Source organism: Elaeis guineensis, chromosome 11 (genome assembly GCF_000442705.2).
Source record: "Elaeis guineensis isolate ETL-2024a chromosome 11, EG11, whole genome shotgun sequence".
Lineage (NCBI taxonomy): Eukaryota > Viridiplantae > Streptophyta > Magnoliopsida > Arecales > Arecaceae > Elaeis > Elaeis guineensis.
This window is the reverse complement of record NC_026003.2, coordinates 108,650,176-108,668,923: the sequence shown is the minus strand read 5'-3', so window position 1 is coordinate 108,668,923 and position 18,748 is coordinate 108,650,176. Positions and strand designations below refer to the sequence as shown.

General features: G+C 41.7%; 2 protein-coding genes across 3 annotated transcripts in view; one reads left to right on the top strand and one right to left on the bottom strand.

Annotated features, from left to right (window-relative positions):
- The first annotated feature begins 10,771 nt into the window (after positions 1–10,771).
- On the top strand, positions 10,772–13,586 carry LOC105054251 (uncharacterized). The gene is made up of 5 exons (XM_010935732.4): positions 10,772–10,992; positions 11,103–11,301; positions 11,375–11,550; positions 12,518–12,608; positions 12,888–13,586. Exons 1-5 carry the CDS (start codon positions 10,975–10,977, stop codon positions 13,412–13,414), a joined length of 1,011 nt encoding a protein of 336 aa, XP_010934034.2. The 5' UTR covers positions 10,772–10,974; the 3' UTR covers positions 13,415–13,586.
- Positions 13,587–17,230: 3,644 nt separating this feature from the next.
- Positions 17,231–18,748, bottom strand: part of LOC140852598 (IAA-amino acid hydrolase ILR1-like 5) — a 137,173-nt gene continuing 135,655 nt past the window's right edge. For both annotated transcript variants that reach the window (XM_073246017.1, XM_073246016.1), the window contains exons 4-5: positions 18,001–18,129; positions 17,231–17,833 (exon numbers count right to left, since the gene is read on the bottom strand). In XM_073246017.1, coding sequence (XP_073102118.1) covers positions 17,432–17,833; positions 18,001–18,129 — 531 coding nt within the window. In that variant the 3' untranslated portion in view covers positions 17,231–17,431. The remainder of the gene's footprint in view (positions 17,834–18,000; positions 18,130–18,748) is intronic.

Genomic DNA, 18,748 nt, shown 5'->3' with positions numbered 1-18,748 from the left:
TGTCCCACTAAAGATCGGGCTACCATCGACTAGAGTTGAGCAATACTGTAAATCGGACAACTCTAAGTGTTGGAGAGCTGACTTGGACCTCCTACCCGAGCTCCGACGTGAGGCTCAACTCTGCATGGCTTCCTACCGACAAAGAGTGGCCCGATACTACAATGCTAAAGTTAGGCCAAAATCTTTCAGACCCGGAGACCTGGTTTTGAGGAAGGCGGAAGTCTCGAAGCCTCAGGATCAAGGAAAACTGTCTCCAAACTGGGAAGGACCCTACAAGATTGCAGACACCTGCAGGCCGGGTGCCTACCGACTTGAAACCCTAGAAGGGACGGCCATTCTCCGGACTTGGAATGCTGACAACCTGAAATTATATTATCAATGAATTCTGTATGCCCTTCTTGCTCGGAATACAATACAATTTCAAAACTCCAGAGTCTACAAAGTTTGACTCTCCGTCGAAGGTCGGCCCTTGCCAGAAGTACGAGCCTCGACGTCCCAACTTAGTCCCAACGTCTCGTTGGGAATCTATGACTCGATCGCCGAATCTACAAATCCATGCTGAATCTACGACTCTACGTCGAATCTATGACTCGATCATCGAATCTACGAATCCACGTCGAATCTACGACTCTACGCCGAATCTACGACTCGATCGCCGAATCTACGTCGAGTCTACGGCTCGATCGTTGAACCAACGACCTTCGTCTCTGAAGGCAAAGGGCTTCGACTAACGCGGCTGGCTAACTTGCCCACTTAGCTTCGATTAAAAAAGGCAAAACGCCAGGACGACCGCAGTCGCGCTGGCGACATGCTGACTTGGTTACGACCGATCGAAGGATATTCGATTTGCCACCGTTTATTATACGCCATGACGTACCCACCCGATCAAGATCCGGGCGACGGATATTCGACTTACAACATGCCGACTTGGTTACGACCGATCGAAGGATATTCGGCTCGCCACCGTTTATCATACGCCATGACGTACCCGCCCGACCAAGGTCTGGGCAATGGATATTCGACTTACAACGAACCGATTTGGTCACGACCGATCGAAGGATATTCGGCTTGCTACCATTTATCATATGTCCCGACGTGCACGTCCGACCAAGAGCCGGACAATGGATATTCGACTTATCATCGTTATCCTATCCGAATACGTCGGACACCACTCGACTATCAGACTCTACGAAATAATCATGCCGACGGGCTACGTTCGGTGATTGGCCGACATTAGACCTGACATACACGCCCGACCAAGGTCCGGACGGCGGACACTCGACCTACAATCGGTGTGGCACTCAACCATCGGATCCTACGCTATCTGTATGACGATCGGGATGCAGGCCTACGATCGAGGCTTGTGCTGTCCTTGGCACGACACATGCTACTAACTACTTTGATCGACCGCGCTAGACCCTACTGAACGTCCTAATGAGATGTGTCGGAGCTACGACCTATACACTCAGGGATGGCTCGGCAAATCAAACACTTTGGACCGCACGCGGGAGGAAGTTTAAAAAATCTTTGATTTTGTTAAGTTGAAACGACTTACAAAATTGGACCGAAGCCCGGTTACAAAATTGGGACGAAGCCTGATTACAAATATCAAAGATAAAACAGAAACAAAAAAAAATATATAAAGGTAACGGAGTAGATAATCTGACTATTCGTCGGAGTCGACTTCTTGCACCGGATAGAGTTCGGGAGCAACCGACGTACCCGCTCGGGTCGGGGAGGGATCGGGGGTTGGAGCCACCTCACCTTCGATAACTCATCCCGTCGGCAGTGGGTCAGCCTCCTCCTCTGCAGCTTGGTCCTCCGACCCTGGAGGGATGATACTGCTCAGGTCGAGCTCCGGGCGTAGACTCTGAATCATGTCCCGAGCATCCTCGTACCCAACCTGATAGGAGGCGAAGCCGCTCTCGAGGAGCTCCTCTCGGTACTCATCCGAGCCATGGAAGTCCTCCACCACCCGGCTCAGTGCCTCCTTGGCCGACTCCGCCTCTGCCTTCGCTATGTCGGTGTCGACTTGGGTGGAGGACAAGTTCTCCTCGACCTTAGCCAGGTTCTCCAGGCTAACGCGAAGCTGTTCGCGCTCTGCCTCGAGCTCCCTGACGCAGCCATTCCGCTCGCACCGCAGTCGGTGAACGAAGCGGGTCTTGCGCCGGACCTGCTCGCGAGCCGACTGAAGTTCGGCCTCCGAGGTGGCTAGGCCGTTGGTGAGTCTGGAGATCTCCTCCTCAAGCCTAGCTTCGCGATCGACCGATAGCTTCAGCTGGTCGACCAACGTCACCTTCTCAGCTTCAGCGGTCTCGGTCCTATTCTTTCAGGCCGTCCGGACGTCGTCGATCCTTCGGTACCCGACCTCCAGCTCGGACATATTGTAGATCAGCTGCAAGAAGAAGGCCGGTCATCAGCAAAATGAAATGATAGAAAACAATAATGAAGAGGAAAGAAGAAGAAGAGGAGTTCACCTGGATCATAGTCGAGTAAAAGGAAGAAAACATGTCGGTCACCCGCCGACTCTTCATGATCTCCCGGTTGGCCGGGAGAATGGTTGCGTGGCACAACCTCCTAGCCAAATTATGGTTGGCCAGGGCCGACGCTCCTTCGGGAAGTTGAACGTCGGATGATGCGGTGCGGCCCGCCGATCTTGTATCATCGGCCGGCGCCATCGGGGCCTTCCCTCGTTCGGTCGCCCAGACTCGAAAATCGGAGAGAGACGAGAAGCTCGAGCTCGATTGGGTCCCTCTCGAGGCCGCGATGGGGGCCGCCGCAGGTCGTTCGGGGTCACGAGCTTCGGCCCGAACCTCTTCCGTAGGCAGGGGAGCCGGCACTCCTTCGGCTGCCCCCTCAGCCACCCCTTCCTCGGACGGCACTTCAGGTGGCACCGCCGACGCCGACAGGGCGATGACCAACTCGTAGCCTGACGCACGTTCGGTGTCGGGCTGCGCTGCCACCGTCGCAATGTCGGTCGGCGATGATATCTGAGGCCTCTTGGGAGGCCGTGAAGGTCCGACCCCAGGCGTTAGTCTCTTCCTCGCTGCATGTTGCCGAATGTCGGCATCTGTCAGCCTCACTCTCGACGGCATGCCTGCAATTTCAACAAAGGATCAGCACAAGTCCAAAGACGGATAAAAAAGATAAAAGAACGACCGACAGACCAAACTGTACCTAAACAGAGAACTGAACTCAAGCCAGCGTTGTACAGAGCTTGCTCAGTGACGAGCTCCCTCTGCTTCGGCACCGACACATCCTTCAGTCGGTGAAAGTCCTCTCGATCTCCAGCCTCCATCCGACTGTTTTCATTCGGCTGAGTCCGAGGGTCGCCCCAGCGGGAAGGGAACCCCCAAGGTAGCGAAGAGGAAGCCAAGAAAAATTAGTTCTTCCACCCGTGGATCGACGATGGAAGATCGGTGATGAACGAAAGACCCTTCCGGAGATTGAAGAACCACCACCCTCAGGCTTTCGAGTGGGGTCGGAGGACGAAGAACGTTCAGAAGATAGAAATACGAGGAAAGGTCGGCAAAAGCTGACACAACATAGCAAAACTGATTATCAACCGGACTGAGTTCGGCGCCAGTTACGCCGGACAAAGCCCGTAGTAATCCAAGACATTCCGGACGAACTCCGAAATCGAAAAATGAAGACCTACCTAAAGGTCCTCGACATAAAAGGCCACCTGGTCAGGAGGCGAGTTGTTAACCCGACCCTCAGCCCCAGGGGCGAAGAGCTCGAACTGCTTCGGGATACTGTACTGCTCCCTGAGCCGTTCGACGTTTGCCTCCGAAAGTGAAGAAACCTCCACCTTCGGGGTCGACCGGGAATCGTCAGTCGGGTTCCCCGACTGACTTCCTCAAGGAGAGGTTCTAGCCATAATGCTAGCCCCAGAAGGAGAATAAAAGGAAAATGGCAGAGGAGAAAGGGCACAAGAAGACAAGAGCGGGCAAAACTTCGAGAAGAGTTTTCAAAGGGAGAGCACGGAGACAACTATCTGGAACTGGAGGACAATTCGACAAGGCCTCAGTGCCAGGAATGGATTTGCAGTAAAAAGTGAAGTTTTGGATGTAAGTGGCCGCATATATATAAGGCCCTTCAACGGTCGAGATGAAAGCACGTCAAACGAGGGCTTCCCGAATGCCGACACGTGGCAGCGCCCGGGCCCTTCCTCGCTCTGACGGTTCGACGCACCTGCCCCCAGATCGAGCCACGTCGCCTCCATCCGCATGAACAGTTCCGACCCAATAGCCCCCTGACACATGGCAGAAAAGCTGCATCTCGGGATTCCTTAACCGACGGCGGTTCATGTTCCCAAGGAGACGGCGGTTCATATTCCCAAGAAGATGGCAGTTCACGTTTTCAATGGGATGTCTGACACTGAATCGTTTGTTGGTACAGTCGCCAGAGTCGGAGCATGACGTAATGGATAACCAGTCCTTTTGCCCGAAACTGTCACCCACGTGGAAACGCTGGCCAATACGACATCTGACTCAGGAGTGGGGGGCAACTGTTGGGATATACCGACCGACCCCTGTACGCCGACTTACCCTCGGACCTGTCCGACCGACGTCCGACTCTACCGACCGGACCGACCGACGACTCCGACAGTGACTGCCGACAATGGCTGCCGACAATATCCGACCGAAGGTATGTCGGTCGAACAGACCCATACTGTTCAAGACTGGCCAAGCGGCCAAGCCCAAATCACCGACTCACTGTCGGGGGTGGCAGCCGACGTTCGATTACCGCAAGGCATCAGACCAGCCGACAGTGTCTCTGGGTCATCACCCGACGTTCCGACAGTCGAAGACCGACATATAGTCGGCCAGTCCACCCAAACACCGTACGACCGCTATGGACAGTTGTCCTGTCAAGGACATGCGGCACGGCCATCCTGGGGCATTGTCCTGTCAAGGACATAGATTGATCCCAGTGACTTGACAGCCCACGGCGATTTGATAGCCTCCAATGATTTGACAACTCTCCAGTTGTCTGCACCATTAATGGCAAGACCATATCGCGTTCTACTATAAAACGGATCAAGGCAATAGTATTGGTAAGGGAGAAGTTCCGAGCAAGCTTTCATAAGCGTCTCTAAGCTCTTGAGCTCTCTCTCTTTCTCTCTCTCCCGTTGAGCCCCTGATTTTCTACTGTTGCCGAGTCTCCTCTTTGACTTGACCGTCGGAGGATCCCCACCGGAGGCATCTCCGGTCTGTGAGAATTTTTTTTGTAGGTGCGCGACACTGATGATTGAGTGATGGGGGAATTGGCCGCAACAGATATGATCACATCATGGGTGTTTGAGGTGGTTGGAAACCCTGTTGGATTGAAGGAGGTTGTGGGCTAGAAAACCCTGGTGAATTTGTGGATCGGCAGGGGATGTCACAAGGCCTTTCAATTCTTGTTAGGTTTGGGCGAATTCTCTGGTCTAATATCTTTGGTTTTTTTTGGTAAAAGTGTCTCATATCTTTGTTGTGCCCTACCAACATGGCCTAAATGCCTGCCATGTCTGCCTAAATATTCACACACATGCAGCGTCTGCATGTGACCCATGGACAGGAGATCAAGAAGGCCCCCAGTCTTATACCATGGGATTTTCCCAAAGGTCCCTTATTTCAGGGACCTAAAATTACTGACATCCATGGTGCAATGGACATGCATCTAGTCCCATGTCACAAAAAAGATCATCCCATCAAATACCATCCTCCAGCACACTTGGTCCACCTTTCTTCACCAAAGTCGATGGAATCCCTTGACCAGCTTTAGCACTAGCCCAAACCCTCTAAAGCATGTTACCCATTCTCCCACGCACAAAAAAAGCCATGCAAAAGGTTCTGCCCCCCCATCCTTTCCTCCCATTCCTTGTCAAACTCTTGTGCCTTCTCAAAACCCAGAAGTTAGTCCTCCATCCCATCAAATGCAATCATAATTCAGATAAACATTATCCTCCTCTTTGCCCCTGCTTTGAAAGTTGCTGAAGGTCCTCATGGGCAGTTGAACAAGGCATTCACCTTTCCACTCTCCACCTCTTTTTTTCCCCAAATTAAGGGCCCCAAGCCTTCTGGATGATTCCAACCCCCCATGACTTCCTCATGTTTTCTTGTGGCTAATCCTGCTGACACCTGGATCAAAACTCCTCCAATAACTCAATAATTATGCTTGTCTCTGGTGGGTGGGGTTTCCAAGAGTCCAAATCAGAGATGAGTGGGTGGTGTGGATGTTAGGAAAAGAAATCTTGGCCTTTTTGGCCATTCCAATTATGATGGTTGTTGAATCCAACCTCAGAGTGGTTGATTGCCTTCATTTGGTACCTTGGCTGACTCACCTCCACGTGGCCACTGTTGGTGCTGGTCCTTTCAATCCAATGTCTTGAGTTAGTTGATGTGCCAAGTAGGCAAAAAAAGACAATCGCAGGCTAGATCCCATGTAACGACTACTCGCCTTTCGGTGCGAGCTGAAACAGCTGTTGGTCCGACAGGATTTTAAAGGATTTTATAATTTTAAAAGAGATTTGGAGCGTGCGCAGCAAATGTCCCTGCGAATGCGTTCACTCATATCACATGCAACTGTTTTCAAGGCTTCGTATGTTTACATTAGAATCTTAATAAAAGTAAAGTTAGGAGATATTTGGTTAAAGATAGTTGGAACCTAAAATTGAAATAGAAATGGATGATTTTTGTTCTAACTACTCATTTCAATTTTGATTTTGATTTCAAAAATAAAATAAAAAATTATATAAAACTTAATTTTCATTCTCTCTTAAAAATTCAGGTTTGTATTTCGATTTTAATTTTAATTTTGATCATGAAACAAATATTTTGAAAGGTCCGGCAATTTTGATTTTAATTTTAATTAATTTTAATTTTGATTGTGAGCTAAACACTTCCTTATTATTTTATTATAAAATATGGTGGCACAAGGATGCTATAATAATTGTTATGTATGTTGAAAAATGACAAAAACAAGAAAAAAGTGCATATCTCACGAACATATGAAGGAAATCTTGGGTTGAATCGTGATCTGGTTCTCATCTCACAGAGAATAAACACAAGTACATGAACAAAAGGTTTTTATAATCACGGTACAAGAGCCACGTCTTTCGGGGGCAACGAACATTCTTTGCTATTTCTCTGTTTCTGCTAGAGAGATTTGAGGAGAGAAATTTTTCCTTTTTGAGTATGTTGAATAGTTTTACATGGTTTTCCAATCATCCAAATTAGTTCCTTCCTATTCCTCTTTTAAAATCCAGTCAGATTAAATCGGGTCAGCTCATCATAGGTGCCTAATCATGATCCAATTCCAACAAACATGATTATGATTTTAATGAACCTAGACCTATATGTGTTCCTAGTGAAGTAGATTTCTTTCCAATAATAATAATAATAATAATAAAGCCTACCACGATCCTTTGTCAATAAATTATTGAACCCGAAAGGCTCGCAATGGACTCTATATTTAGGTGATTTGCACAAGAAGGGCTTGGCTATTTCACTTTGCGTAGATAAATGATCTGATCTCTCAAACTTCTATTGCATGCAAGATGTAATTTATACAACATGGGGTTTAGGTACTTTTAATTCTTTCACTTCATACGTAGCCCATCTTACATCTTCAGAGTTTATGGTATAGGCCTCAACATTCAATTTATTCACTCTCTAAGCTTTATTTTCACTAACAAATGATTTCCACTACTTGAAAAATATAGTAAGCACTACTTGCATAACATAGTACCATTATGTGTGAATTTCTTTCTACTTTGCAATGGCTGAACACAGGTCAGATGTAAACAATGAAAGAGTTTCCACGTGAATATATTGAGAAGGCTTTGTATCTCTACATATATATATATATATATATATATATGCAGAGAGAGAGAGAGAGAGAAGGCTCGATTACTGAATGTGAAAAAAAATGATATGATTGACTTCATCAAAGTGATAGAACCACAAATTACATCACATACTTCACTATCACAAGCCTCTCTTTCATTTAAAGAAATAAGAAATTCATTTTTCAGCAACTAGATTACCATCTGATTTAAGCCTTTAATTTTCCCTTTAATTCTTTTATCCTATTGTCTAGGTAAACTTTCTTCAAATGGATCTTGTAGCAATGCTCCTTTGTTATTTATTTATTTTCTTTTAAAGAACAAAGATAGAAGTGTTACTTTTAGGAATCAAATCCAAACATCATTCCAGGACGAGCACTGAGGAGATTGGTGCCAACTGACATATCAAAGTCCTGCTGGCAATTATGCTTCTCTGATGGATTCCATCTTTTGTTCACCATACCATGAGTCCTCACCGCAACTCTTTCGTTTTTCTCAAAATAAAAAATGAAATTGGCCAGGGTTGGACGCACATCAAGAATCTTTTGGGAGAAAGAGGTATAACTGATGGTTTCTTGTCCTCAAGCTAATAGGTAAGGTACGAGAATTAAGCTACTTTTAAGGTTAATATTAGTTTATACAAACAGTCATAGTAAGTTGCAGTGGATTTGGTGCATGATGACACTTCTTCTATATTCCAATTCTTCCTATCAAAGCAATCTCATTAATTTGAACTTCCAATTCTAGCGGACTAGCCGTATCATAATCACATGAAACTGAACAATCTATAGTGCACCGGACCCCACCCAATATATCCCCTTGCAGGCCCCACCTTTGCATTCTTATTGGTCCAAATGGCAATATACTCTGCAGGCCCACCTACGACGTATCCGTCATTGGTACATAATTGTTAGTCAGTCAGCAAACAAAGCGCAACATGACGGACCCCAACACTAAGACACATTAACCAAAGCAATCCATACTTAAAAACAAGGCTCGTATGCAAGAGTCGTGGCATGCTGCTCAAGACTTGAGCGCTATTGGGCAGATTTTTCAATTCAGACTGTTTACATTCAAAAAAAAAAAAAAATCAATCAATTATGATAAAGTAATTGATAATATTATATTCATCGATAGTTAATTAATCACTTATATCTTGACATTTTGAAAGATCATAATTGATCTTTGATTGCTAGAATTAACTAAGATAATAAGTTACGAGGATAATACAGAGTTATTTATATACGCAATTACCAACAACCACCAAGGAGAGAGTTACAAAGACAAGAAATTATCTAAAAATTTGATGGTTATTGCTGGAAATAATTACCATTCTGCAATATAAAAAAATGGATTGAAGAAGGTTTTGTTAATCATCTCTCTTAGTATATACAGTTGGATTTCACTATCCTGCGATACTACAATACTCATCACGAAGATTGTACATCCTTGATCAATTGAGCTGCTGAGCATCAAGAGAATTCTGCATATTTGGCCAAAGGAATGATCACATGAAAAATATTAACTTCATACTCAGCAAGCATAAATGATCCTCTTAATTGAGATGATTTTTTGTTAGTTGGAGAAAAATGGTAAGAAAGAAACGAGAGAGTTCCCACCCTAAAAATGGTAGTTGTTGTTGGAAATAACTACCAATTCTACAATATAAAAAGAGAAAGAAAGTTTTATTTGCTCTCTCACATTACATTCACGAACCTTTGACTATTCTGACATGGATACGGATTCTATGCCTCTCAATGAGGCAAGCCAACAACTCAATTGACTGACCATTAGAATATTTTTCAGGAAACAGGTGCCTGGAGATCATCAGAGGTATAATATGTCAAGCTATACACAGCATGACCCATTCTCCTCCATGATGACAGAATCATAATCATTGGAAATGCATTTTCCTTGGAGCTTTTATCATAACTAAGATCTGGTTTCTCCATAATTTTTCCTGTTTTTTACATCAGTTTTCCTTGCAATAATGACAAACTTTTGTCTTATGTGTTGGATCCTATATACGTATCAATTTCTTATATCTCCTTCCATAAGTAACAATGTTAGATGGACAATGTGTTCAGTAGAACAAATGAAGACAATTTCACCGGAAAAGATGCCTAAAACAATGGTAATGTAAGGCCCAAAAGTTACGAAAGCAATTTATTCTACTTTAGATTTTTTTTTTTCACTTCCAACCGATCGTCCTTGATTACTCTCATATTTTGAATGAGCGTTACGACGACCTAAAAAACCTAGTTTACACAAATGGTACGAGGCTTGTTGGTCACGGTTAACATTAATTAGGTGAATTGTAATATAAGGGTTAGCATTAGCACCATATCAAAGTAATATAAATCTAATACGGGATCTTTGAGATCTAATGCAAATCTTTGCGAACACATCCATCAACTAATGCAATCTATCTTATGCTACCATATCCTTTAAGATCATATAATTTCATGTTTGGATCCGATAAATGTCCAACACCTCATGCATGAATAGGATTGTATGTCCTATCATAAGGTAACAAAGCTTCCATCAACTAATGTATCCCAAATGGTAGCTCCCAACTTTATTATCACCTAACCCAAAGAATGGACCCTAAGATAAAGGACCAGAGTTTCCAAAGTCGCACCCAACCACCCATGTGATCTCCTCTTTCTTTTAACGCATGTATCCTCCTGTCCTCACTGAAATCTTCATCACGTTCTTCTGATTCCATATATATCCTTCCAAACCGAAAGAAAAGGATATCAAAAGATACTACATTCCCCTCTTTTTAATTAAAGTTTTTAATTTTTTCAAATAATTCCTTTTGCTTTTTGCCACCCTCCCATCCCCTCTATAAATCTCCCTACCCTCCCCACTTGATGCCCTCCCCTTCTCCATTGATCACCTTGTTGCGAGAGAAAAAGAAAGTGTTAAAATTAAACAATACCAAGGTTCTTTAACCTAGCTAACTTGGTTGGGTGGTCCTGCATATGCCTAGGAATAATTTGTTGCTGTTATAAATTTATTCCTACAAGAATTTCCATCACTTTCTATACTTTATTTTTCTCCTTCTGAACCGGATCTTTGTAAGAAAGTCTACTGATTTTCTTCTTATTGAGAGTTTTGTCAAGGTTGTTGGTTTCTCAATGGGTGAAGCTAAGCAGGTATCCAATTGCTCACATGCTTATAAGTATAATGTCCTTCTTGGACTGTAGTTTTTTTTAAGCTAGATTTATTATGGGGTGTGTGTTTTTTTCCTTAATTTCCATGGCAGGAAGAAGCTAAGGTGGAGGCCAAGTTAGAAGAGAAGAAAGAAGAGAAAAAGGAGGAGAAGCAAGAGGAAGAGGAGGAGGAGAAGGAAGAGAAGAAAGAGGAAGCAAAGCCCTCCCCTCCCCCTCCCATTATCTTGTTTGTGGACTTGCATTGTTTTGGATGCGCCAAGAAGATTGAGAAGTGCGTCCTCAAGTGCAGAGGTCTCTCTCTCTCTCTTTCTCTCTCTCTCTCAGCATTGTATGCTAACCTTTTCTAAGGGGTAATCCACATCAGGGGTTGAAGGGGTTGAGATAGACATGGTGCAGAACCAGCTCACAATTAAAGGGATAGTGGACCCTCAAGCTTTGTGCTCCAGAATTCAAAAGAAGACCCTCAAGAGAGCAAGAGTCCTCTCCCCACTGCCACCAGCCGAAGGGGAGTCCAAACAGGAGCAAGTGGTTCCATCACAGGTTTAATCCCTTTTCTTACCTATATACACTAATACCCATGCATGCACATAACTCAAACTCTATGTGTACATGTATTCATTTATGTCAAAGTTGCACCACTGTCTATCATCATTCAGAGAATGATCAGGACACACTTGGATATAAGACACCCCTTACATCCAATGGCTGGGAATGCACAAGACGTAGAAATGGGAAATGATTACTTGAGACAGCCATATTTCCTCGCAATCCATCGCAGCCTTCTCTGCTGCAAAAAGATAATCAGCAAGGGACCCTAGCAAAATGGTGCTTTAGGACTAGTTCATAGTGCATGGCAGAACATGTGATTCCTATGTGTGGTCGTTCATCTGCTTGAGCCCTATATATTCGCTATATAAATATAGAACTGCTACCAATCATCAAGCAAATCATCACTCATTTCACCAGGTTAACATGGCATTTAGGGATTGATACATGCAAATCATAATGACTTGGTTAACAGCTTATGTAGCAATCGCATACATACATACATACATACATACATACAGCACTATATATAAATTCTAATTAGGTTGTCTTTGATTGCTGAAATATCTTCTCGTATTGATAAAATTTTCCAAGCAGCTTTTAGATTATGTAAACTAAGGGAAGCTGGGTAATTGGAAGAGATCAAAGCAGCCAGAAAGACTAGTAATTCCTACTTTTCAGGGATTATCCCTGAAAAATAAGGAATAAGTAGGGCCCTCAATCTCTTTGAAGTAATTCCCCATTTCTGTAGCAAATTTAAAACTTAAGAACCATTGAGAAGATGTTATTGATCAACATCTAAACAGACACTAAATGATTAGTGCATTGTATTACATATAATGCATTTATGTTTATGAATGCACTGATATATTTTTATTTTTTAGGTACTGATTGCAGGGATTGCATATGTGTACCTGCTACATCTGATCAAATTGTTTGTCTTTTGTTCTTTTGGAAACAGGTGAGTGGGGTAACCACAGTTGAGATACATGTGAACATGCACTGTGAAGCCTGCGCACAGCAGCTGAGGCGAAAGATATTAAAGATGAGAGGTATCTTTCAGCCTTTGCTTTCTCTCTCTGTCTCTGCTGGCTTTATCAATTCTCACGCTACAAAGTAATGCATTCCTTTCAAGATCCCTTGTAGCCATGACAAGGTCTTGTATCAAAAGATACACCAAGGTTTGCAGATTCACATGCCATGCTCGCTAGCTAGCATAAGAAGATCAGATACCACCCATATATAACCATTCTAACAAATTAATCCATAGTGTCCAAATGGCATCTATGATGCACCAACTTACCAAAACTCTCATGTGAGGTTCCATATAGGAGTGCAAACTGCCGAGACTGAACTGAGCACTGGGAAGGTGATGGTGACCGGAACCATGAATGGAGAAAAGCTCGCAGACTACATTCACCGCAGAACAGGGAAGCTGGCGACAATTGTCCCCCAGCCCCCAAAGGAAGAAGAGAAGAAAGAGGAAGCAGAGAAGAAAGCTGAGGAGAAGCCTCCCGAGGAGAAGAAAGAGGAGAAAGCAGAGGAGAAGAAGGAAGAGAAGGCAGAGGAGAAGAAAGAAGAAAGTGCTGAGGGGAACAAGGATGGTGGTGGCAAGGAAGAGAAGGGAGGTGGCGAGGAGCAAAAGAAGGAAGGGGAAGGACCAACCAATGTGGACATTCCCAATGGGGCAGACATGGTGATGAAGAGGATGGTTTATTGGAATGGCAACATCATCAGTGAAGAAGAGATGGCAAGGAGAATGATGATGCATTGGATGCCGGTCTATGTTATCGAACGACCGCCACCACCACCTCAGATTTTCAGTGATGAGAACCCAAATGCTTGTTGCATCTCATAAAACTCTATGAAAAATAAATCCCATTAGTAAGTTGAACTGTATGTAATATAGAATAAGATGGCCATGGATTAGCATAGGAAGAAATCATTATAATAACAACATAATCGTTGGATGCTACTGTATGTAAACATTAGTTTTCCAATCTAAGAATGCACTATTACTTATGGTGTGATTTTGGCTTCTCATGTTTTAGCCACTATATTATTCATTAATATGACAAAATTAATAATCATTATCTACAAAAAAAGAGCTTGTTGCAACGATAAAGTTCCAATGATCCAGCATGGTTTAGATGATAAGCTATTTTTTCTTGATTTATACCTATGCATGGAAGACTTGAACATATAATGAATCATGATGACATTATCATCATGATGACCATTCAATTTTCTCAGATCATTAAAACAAAGATCTAACTGCCAGCTGGCATGCCAATCAGGCACCGCTTTGAGATTAATTAAGATATACTTTTCTGTTCTTTATAATAAAATTATTTTTTTTTTGGGGAACTTTTATGATGTCTTACAATGTCATACTGATGAAATGAAAACAAAAGGTCGCATGGGTTGTCCAAAATATTTGGTTCAATCATATGTAAAAGCTTTCTTTTCATCTACGAAATAATTGATGTTGCCGAAGAAACAGGGAAGGAAATATAATGGTATGGGAATACAAAAATAATAAGAGTTGGATCAAAATGAACTAAAGAAGAATGAAATTTGTTTTATAGAAGAGGATGTAGTAAGACTGTAACAGAGAATGTAGAAATAGGATCAAGTTTGGAAATGTGCAAATAAGGATCTAAAGAAATGTGTATTAAATGGGTATCCTGTATGTGCAACAATTTTGGAGACTATGTTATCTATATTGAGCACCCTTTTTGATGCATGGGTTGGTGATCCTTGTGTCTATAAGGATGTAGCACTGCTAGTGGCATCAAGATGCTTTATTAGTGCAGATGACGTCTGATGTCACAAGGCAATGGTGCAGCCTATAAGGAACTTGTCAGTGTTTGAGATAATTTTATTTCTTTGGCAAGCAAATGTTTTTAAAGTAATTTGTCATTTGAGTACAGGAGAAGTGGTGTCATTTACAGGAATAATATCAAATATATGAATTCTTTATGGTAGCAAGCATGGTCTTGGTTTCTACAGTTATGATGCCAGTGGTGGGGTTTTTTATCCACTGATTTCCTGGAAAAATAGATAAAAAGTTTTTTATGTTATGATAATCTGTTACTCTAAGAAAGGCCATTCCTTGTTATCATTTTTTTATAACTACATTTAGTATTTGGTCACCACTTGGCCAGCCCCAAGTAGAGCATTTCATGTTTTCTAATGGAATACAAAGAAAGAGATGAAGAGAACTGGAGTTATTTTACCCATGCAGAAGGTAGCTATGGATCATGATATATAAATAACTTAATTTGAGTCTGATCAATGTATTTTCACACTCCCTTCCATCACATAGAATTTGAATCTGATCAAAATTTTTCATTCTAAGTGACATGAGGTATGATGGTCACATCAAAGTAAATAATCATTATGTTCGAAAAATTTATTCAAATTCAGAAAATATTTGAATAAATACACGATGATCACTCTGAATTCAGGATGATACGCCATTCTTAAAACTCTTACAGATCAATGTAGGCTGTAACCAATGGGCATGTCTATGAATCTTAACTCGGTCAATCTGAGCTGACAATCAATGAAGCATCATCAGATCAGAATCTCTGAGGAATCCACAGCATTAGAGCAGTGGATTTTCTCTCTTTTCCTTTTCCCCATTTGTCCTACAAGGTTAGAGAGAACATTAGGGAGTATATTTGATCCATCGGCATGGTCCCACACGTAAGCAATGCCTTTAGATGAAGGATGAAAAATTGAAGACTTAGCAGGTCAAAGGAAACGGAAGTAGAGCTGAAAACAGCACTGTAGAAATTGCTACAGAGATGAACTGGGTCATGGGAGAGCCAACAAGGATGAAGATGACTACACGTTGTTGAAAAATCAGAAATCAATAGTCAAGAAGGGTTGAAGACAGACTTCCTCAAAATGTTAATAATAGCAACAAAAGAATAGTATCTCTGAACTTAAACATAGATACCCAAAAGTTCACATAAACCGAAGATGAAATCACAAAAATCTTTTAACTTTTGGAAAATGTAGCATTGGAGTTTCCATGATCATGCACCACTGGCCACCATGAGGCAAGGAATAGCACGTACTTAAGTATCAGTCAATGACACTGTGAGAATCTCAATGCATTAGTATTTAGCATCGTGAGTCTTTTGGGACCATAATTGTTAGAATTATTGTCTGGTCGTCTTCTAGCAACCTCTTGTTCAGCAAGTGATAGAATTGGGATTACAATCTTCAGTGAGGTGGAGTCTGATGAAGGCAGTAGATGACAGATACTTGGAACATTTAGTGAGACTCTAACCCAAGACATCATTTCTCTTGATCCAACTTAACAAAACTTGAGAAAGAAGTGAACTAATGAATCCAATAAGATAATTCTATTTCCTCCTTGATCTAATTTTATGAAGCTTTTGAAAGAAGTGTTCTAATTTATCTAATAAGACATACATGTGAGGGATAGAGCTCAGTACCTACACGTAACTCATGCATGAAATATCCAAAATGCGAGTAGAAATTGTGTGAAAGCACAGTATATTTATGCAATTGGCATCTTTAACTAGCAAACAAATCATTATCAAAATCTCATGTACAACCATAGTTGAACAGAATATATAATATATCTTCAAGTTCAGCAGATAAACTATAATGAATAAGATATTAGCATTGTACGCCATACTGACTAGCACCGGAGCATACCAGGCATACCATACTGTACACCATGTAATGAACCAGAAACAATATAAGGGGCATAATTAGTATTGGTATGCCGAACCGACCTCCATATCTGACTTACTGATACTGTACCAAGATGTTACCAGTATGAGGTCTATCACCGAGACGGGTAACCTTGATAGCTAATAGTCATAACACGACAATTAGTCTAGCCAGTTTGTAGTGTTGAGAAGTTTGTGAGAACAATTTTAACACTTTGATTCTTCAGTTGAAAGTCACCATCTACCAGTGTAGAAATTAATATCATTTTGCCAATTACAGGACTATTTTCCAGACATCGGCCGGCCAACAGTTAAAAGCCATTTAATACGAAGAGAATTTGCAAACAAATATCACAGATAAAATCTTTATATATGCTCTTAATAGCATCAAATGGTATGCAGAAGAACAAAATAATTTTATGTTGTAAACTTGTAATATTCCTTGAAAACAGCTAAGTTTGTGTACAATACAAAACAAATAAAAAGTTAATCCCATAATATCACCCTAAGAACATACTGTCTGATGAAGTCATTAATACAGACACAAGCAATCAGAAGAGAATAAATACTATGTTAACCATACGTATTACAGGTCAATTACAGTCTAACATAACATTACTATCTATGGGTCAGAATTTCACATTAATCCTAATTCCTACAGATCAAGAAAAACATGTAATAACAAGCTTTCTGGTCCATATTTGCTTCACAATTTCAAGAATGACAATTCTTGGTCTCTGTCACTGTCATGTATTTCCTTTTCTCTTTACTTCCATTTTCAAATTCTACCAGCCGATCTTGCAGACAGATCTACTGATAAGAAAGACGCATATATAGTTCATGGGGTCAGTTTTTATTTACCATTGCCACTAACTAATACTCATGTTGCACCAGAGAAATCTGCCAAACTATTTCCAATCTAAATCTCCAAAATGTTATAAGAATCAGTTTAACCCTCATTCAAGGAACAGTCAATAGGCCTGTCTCGAGGTTGGATTGAGCTAAGAAGGATAATATAATACAGTGAGCTAAGAAACCTCCAAGAAAAGTTGGAGTCTTGGATCATTATACAATATGCTGCTCGTCAATGAACATATATATTTGTAGCATCACCCTCCATAACCAATCAAATTGTACATACATTTTTCTAAAAGATAAATTTATCCAGCAGAAGATAAATCTTTATCATCACCTGCACTGTTGCGCCCATTTAGATACAATTCTGCAATTGCAGTGTGTAATGCTGCTCCAATTGGAAGAACATCCTCATCAATAAAGAAATGAGGAGAATGAGCAGGGTAGACTGAACCGGCTTTCTCATTTCTTATCCCTACACCGAACATGACACCTGGAATTAACTCTTGATAGAATGCAAAATCTTCCACCTGCCATGATCTTCTTCCCATCTTCACATTATCTGGGCCAAGCAGAATTCCACCAACCCTTTGTACATGATGATGCAAACTTCTATCATTAACAACAGCAGGATAAAATGGGTATTCCTCAGACTTCATGCTGACAAATGCCTTACATCTATGTACAGCTGCTTGGATTTCTATTACCTGAAAACATCAACATCCATCAATGGTAACATATTGTTCATTAATGCAGCAGGGCACATTTTTTGATGGAAGTAAATCTTTGATGTCATAGCAAACCAAACCTAATTCACTTATATCCAAGAGATTCTTCATGGTCATTAAAAAAAAAAAAAATCATGATAACAGACCTCCTCTACCCGTCTCTGTAGCCTGTGCAAGCCTTCTGTTGTAAGACTCCTTAAAGTGCCCCCAAATTCAACAAAGGAAGGTGTAAAGTCAAATGCCACACCACCTTTAACATAAGTAACAGAAAGCACCTTCCACACGAGAAGTAGAAAAGAATTAAGGAGGTTATATGAACTATGAAGTAACAAATGATCATCCAGCTTCACCAAAATTAACAGTACAAAAATAAGCATAGATAAGTATGTAGCTCTAAGGTATCGCAACTATCCACATGTGCAGTTACCTACAATCCAACTTAAACATTGCATAACTAGAACAACCAGAGAAGGTTTCAAAGACAAACTTGCATTACCCAAGAAAAAGTTGCCCTAATTATCCAACATGTTCAGGGTCACAAAAATCCTTAATTACTGACAATAAAAGTAATTCAACCACCACTATGTATTAAAGAACCCAAGTCTCATGGTATGGTTCATATTTCATAGCATGTTTTTACTTTTTAAGAACCAAACAGAACAAGCAGTTGAAACAATCCAATAGTGGTTGGCGACCGTGGAGGTCATGGAGCTGAATCAAAATAGCCAACACAAGGCTTGAATTCATGGTTGTGGTTATGGTAATCAAATTTTTAATGATTCCTGGGATTTGCTGAATACTGATAAAATAAAAGCTGTAAAAAAGTGGGCCCTCATAGCTCAAACTCCAAAGTTTGGAGATAAAAAACTCCATTTATTTGTTCAACAATTCCCT

What these genes read in the sequence shown, in the direction of transcription:
- LOC105054251 (XM_010935732.4), top strand. An exon ending in GTGCGTCCTCAAGTGCAGAG is followed by an intron (nt 11,302 to 11,374) that starts GTCTCTCTCTCT and finishes AATCCACATCAG; the next exon opens with GGGTTGAAGGGGTTGAGATA. An exon ending in AGCAAGTGGTTCCATCACAG is followed by an intron (nt 11,551 to 12,517) that starts GTTTAATCCCTT and finishes TTTTGGAAACAG; the next exon opens with GTGAGTGGGGTAACCACAGT.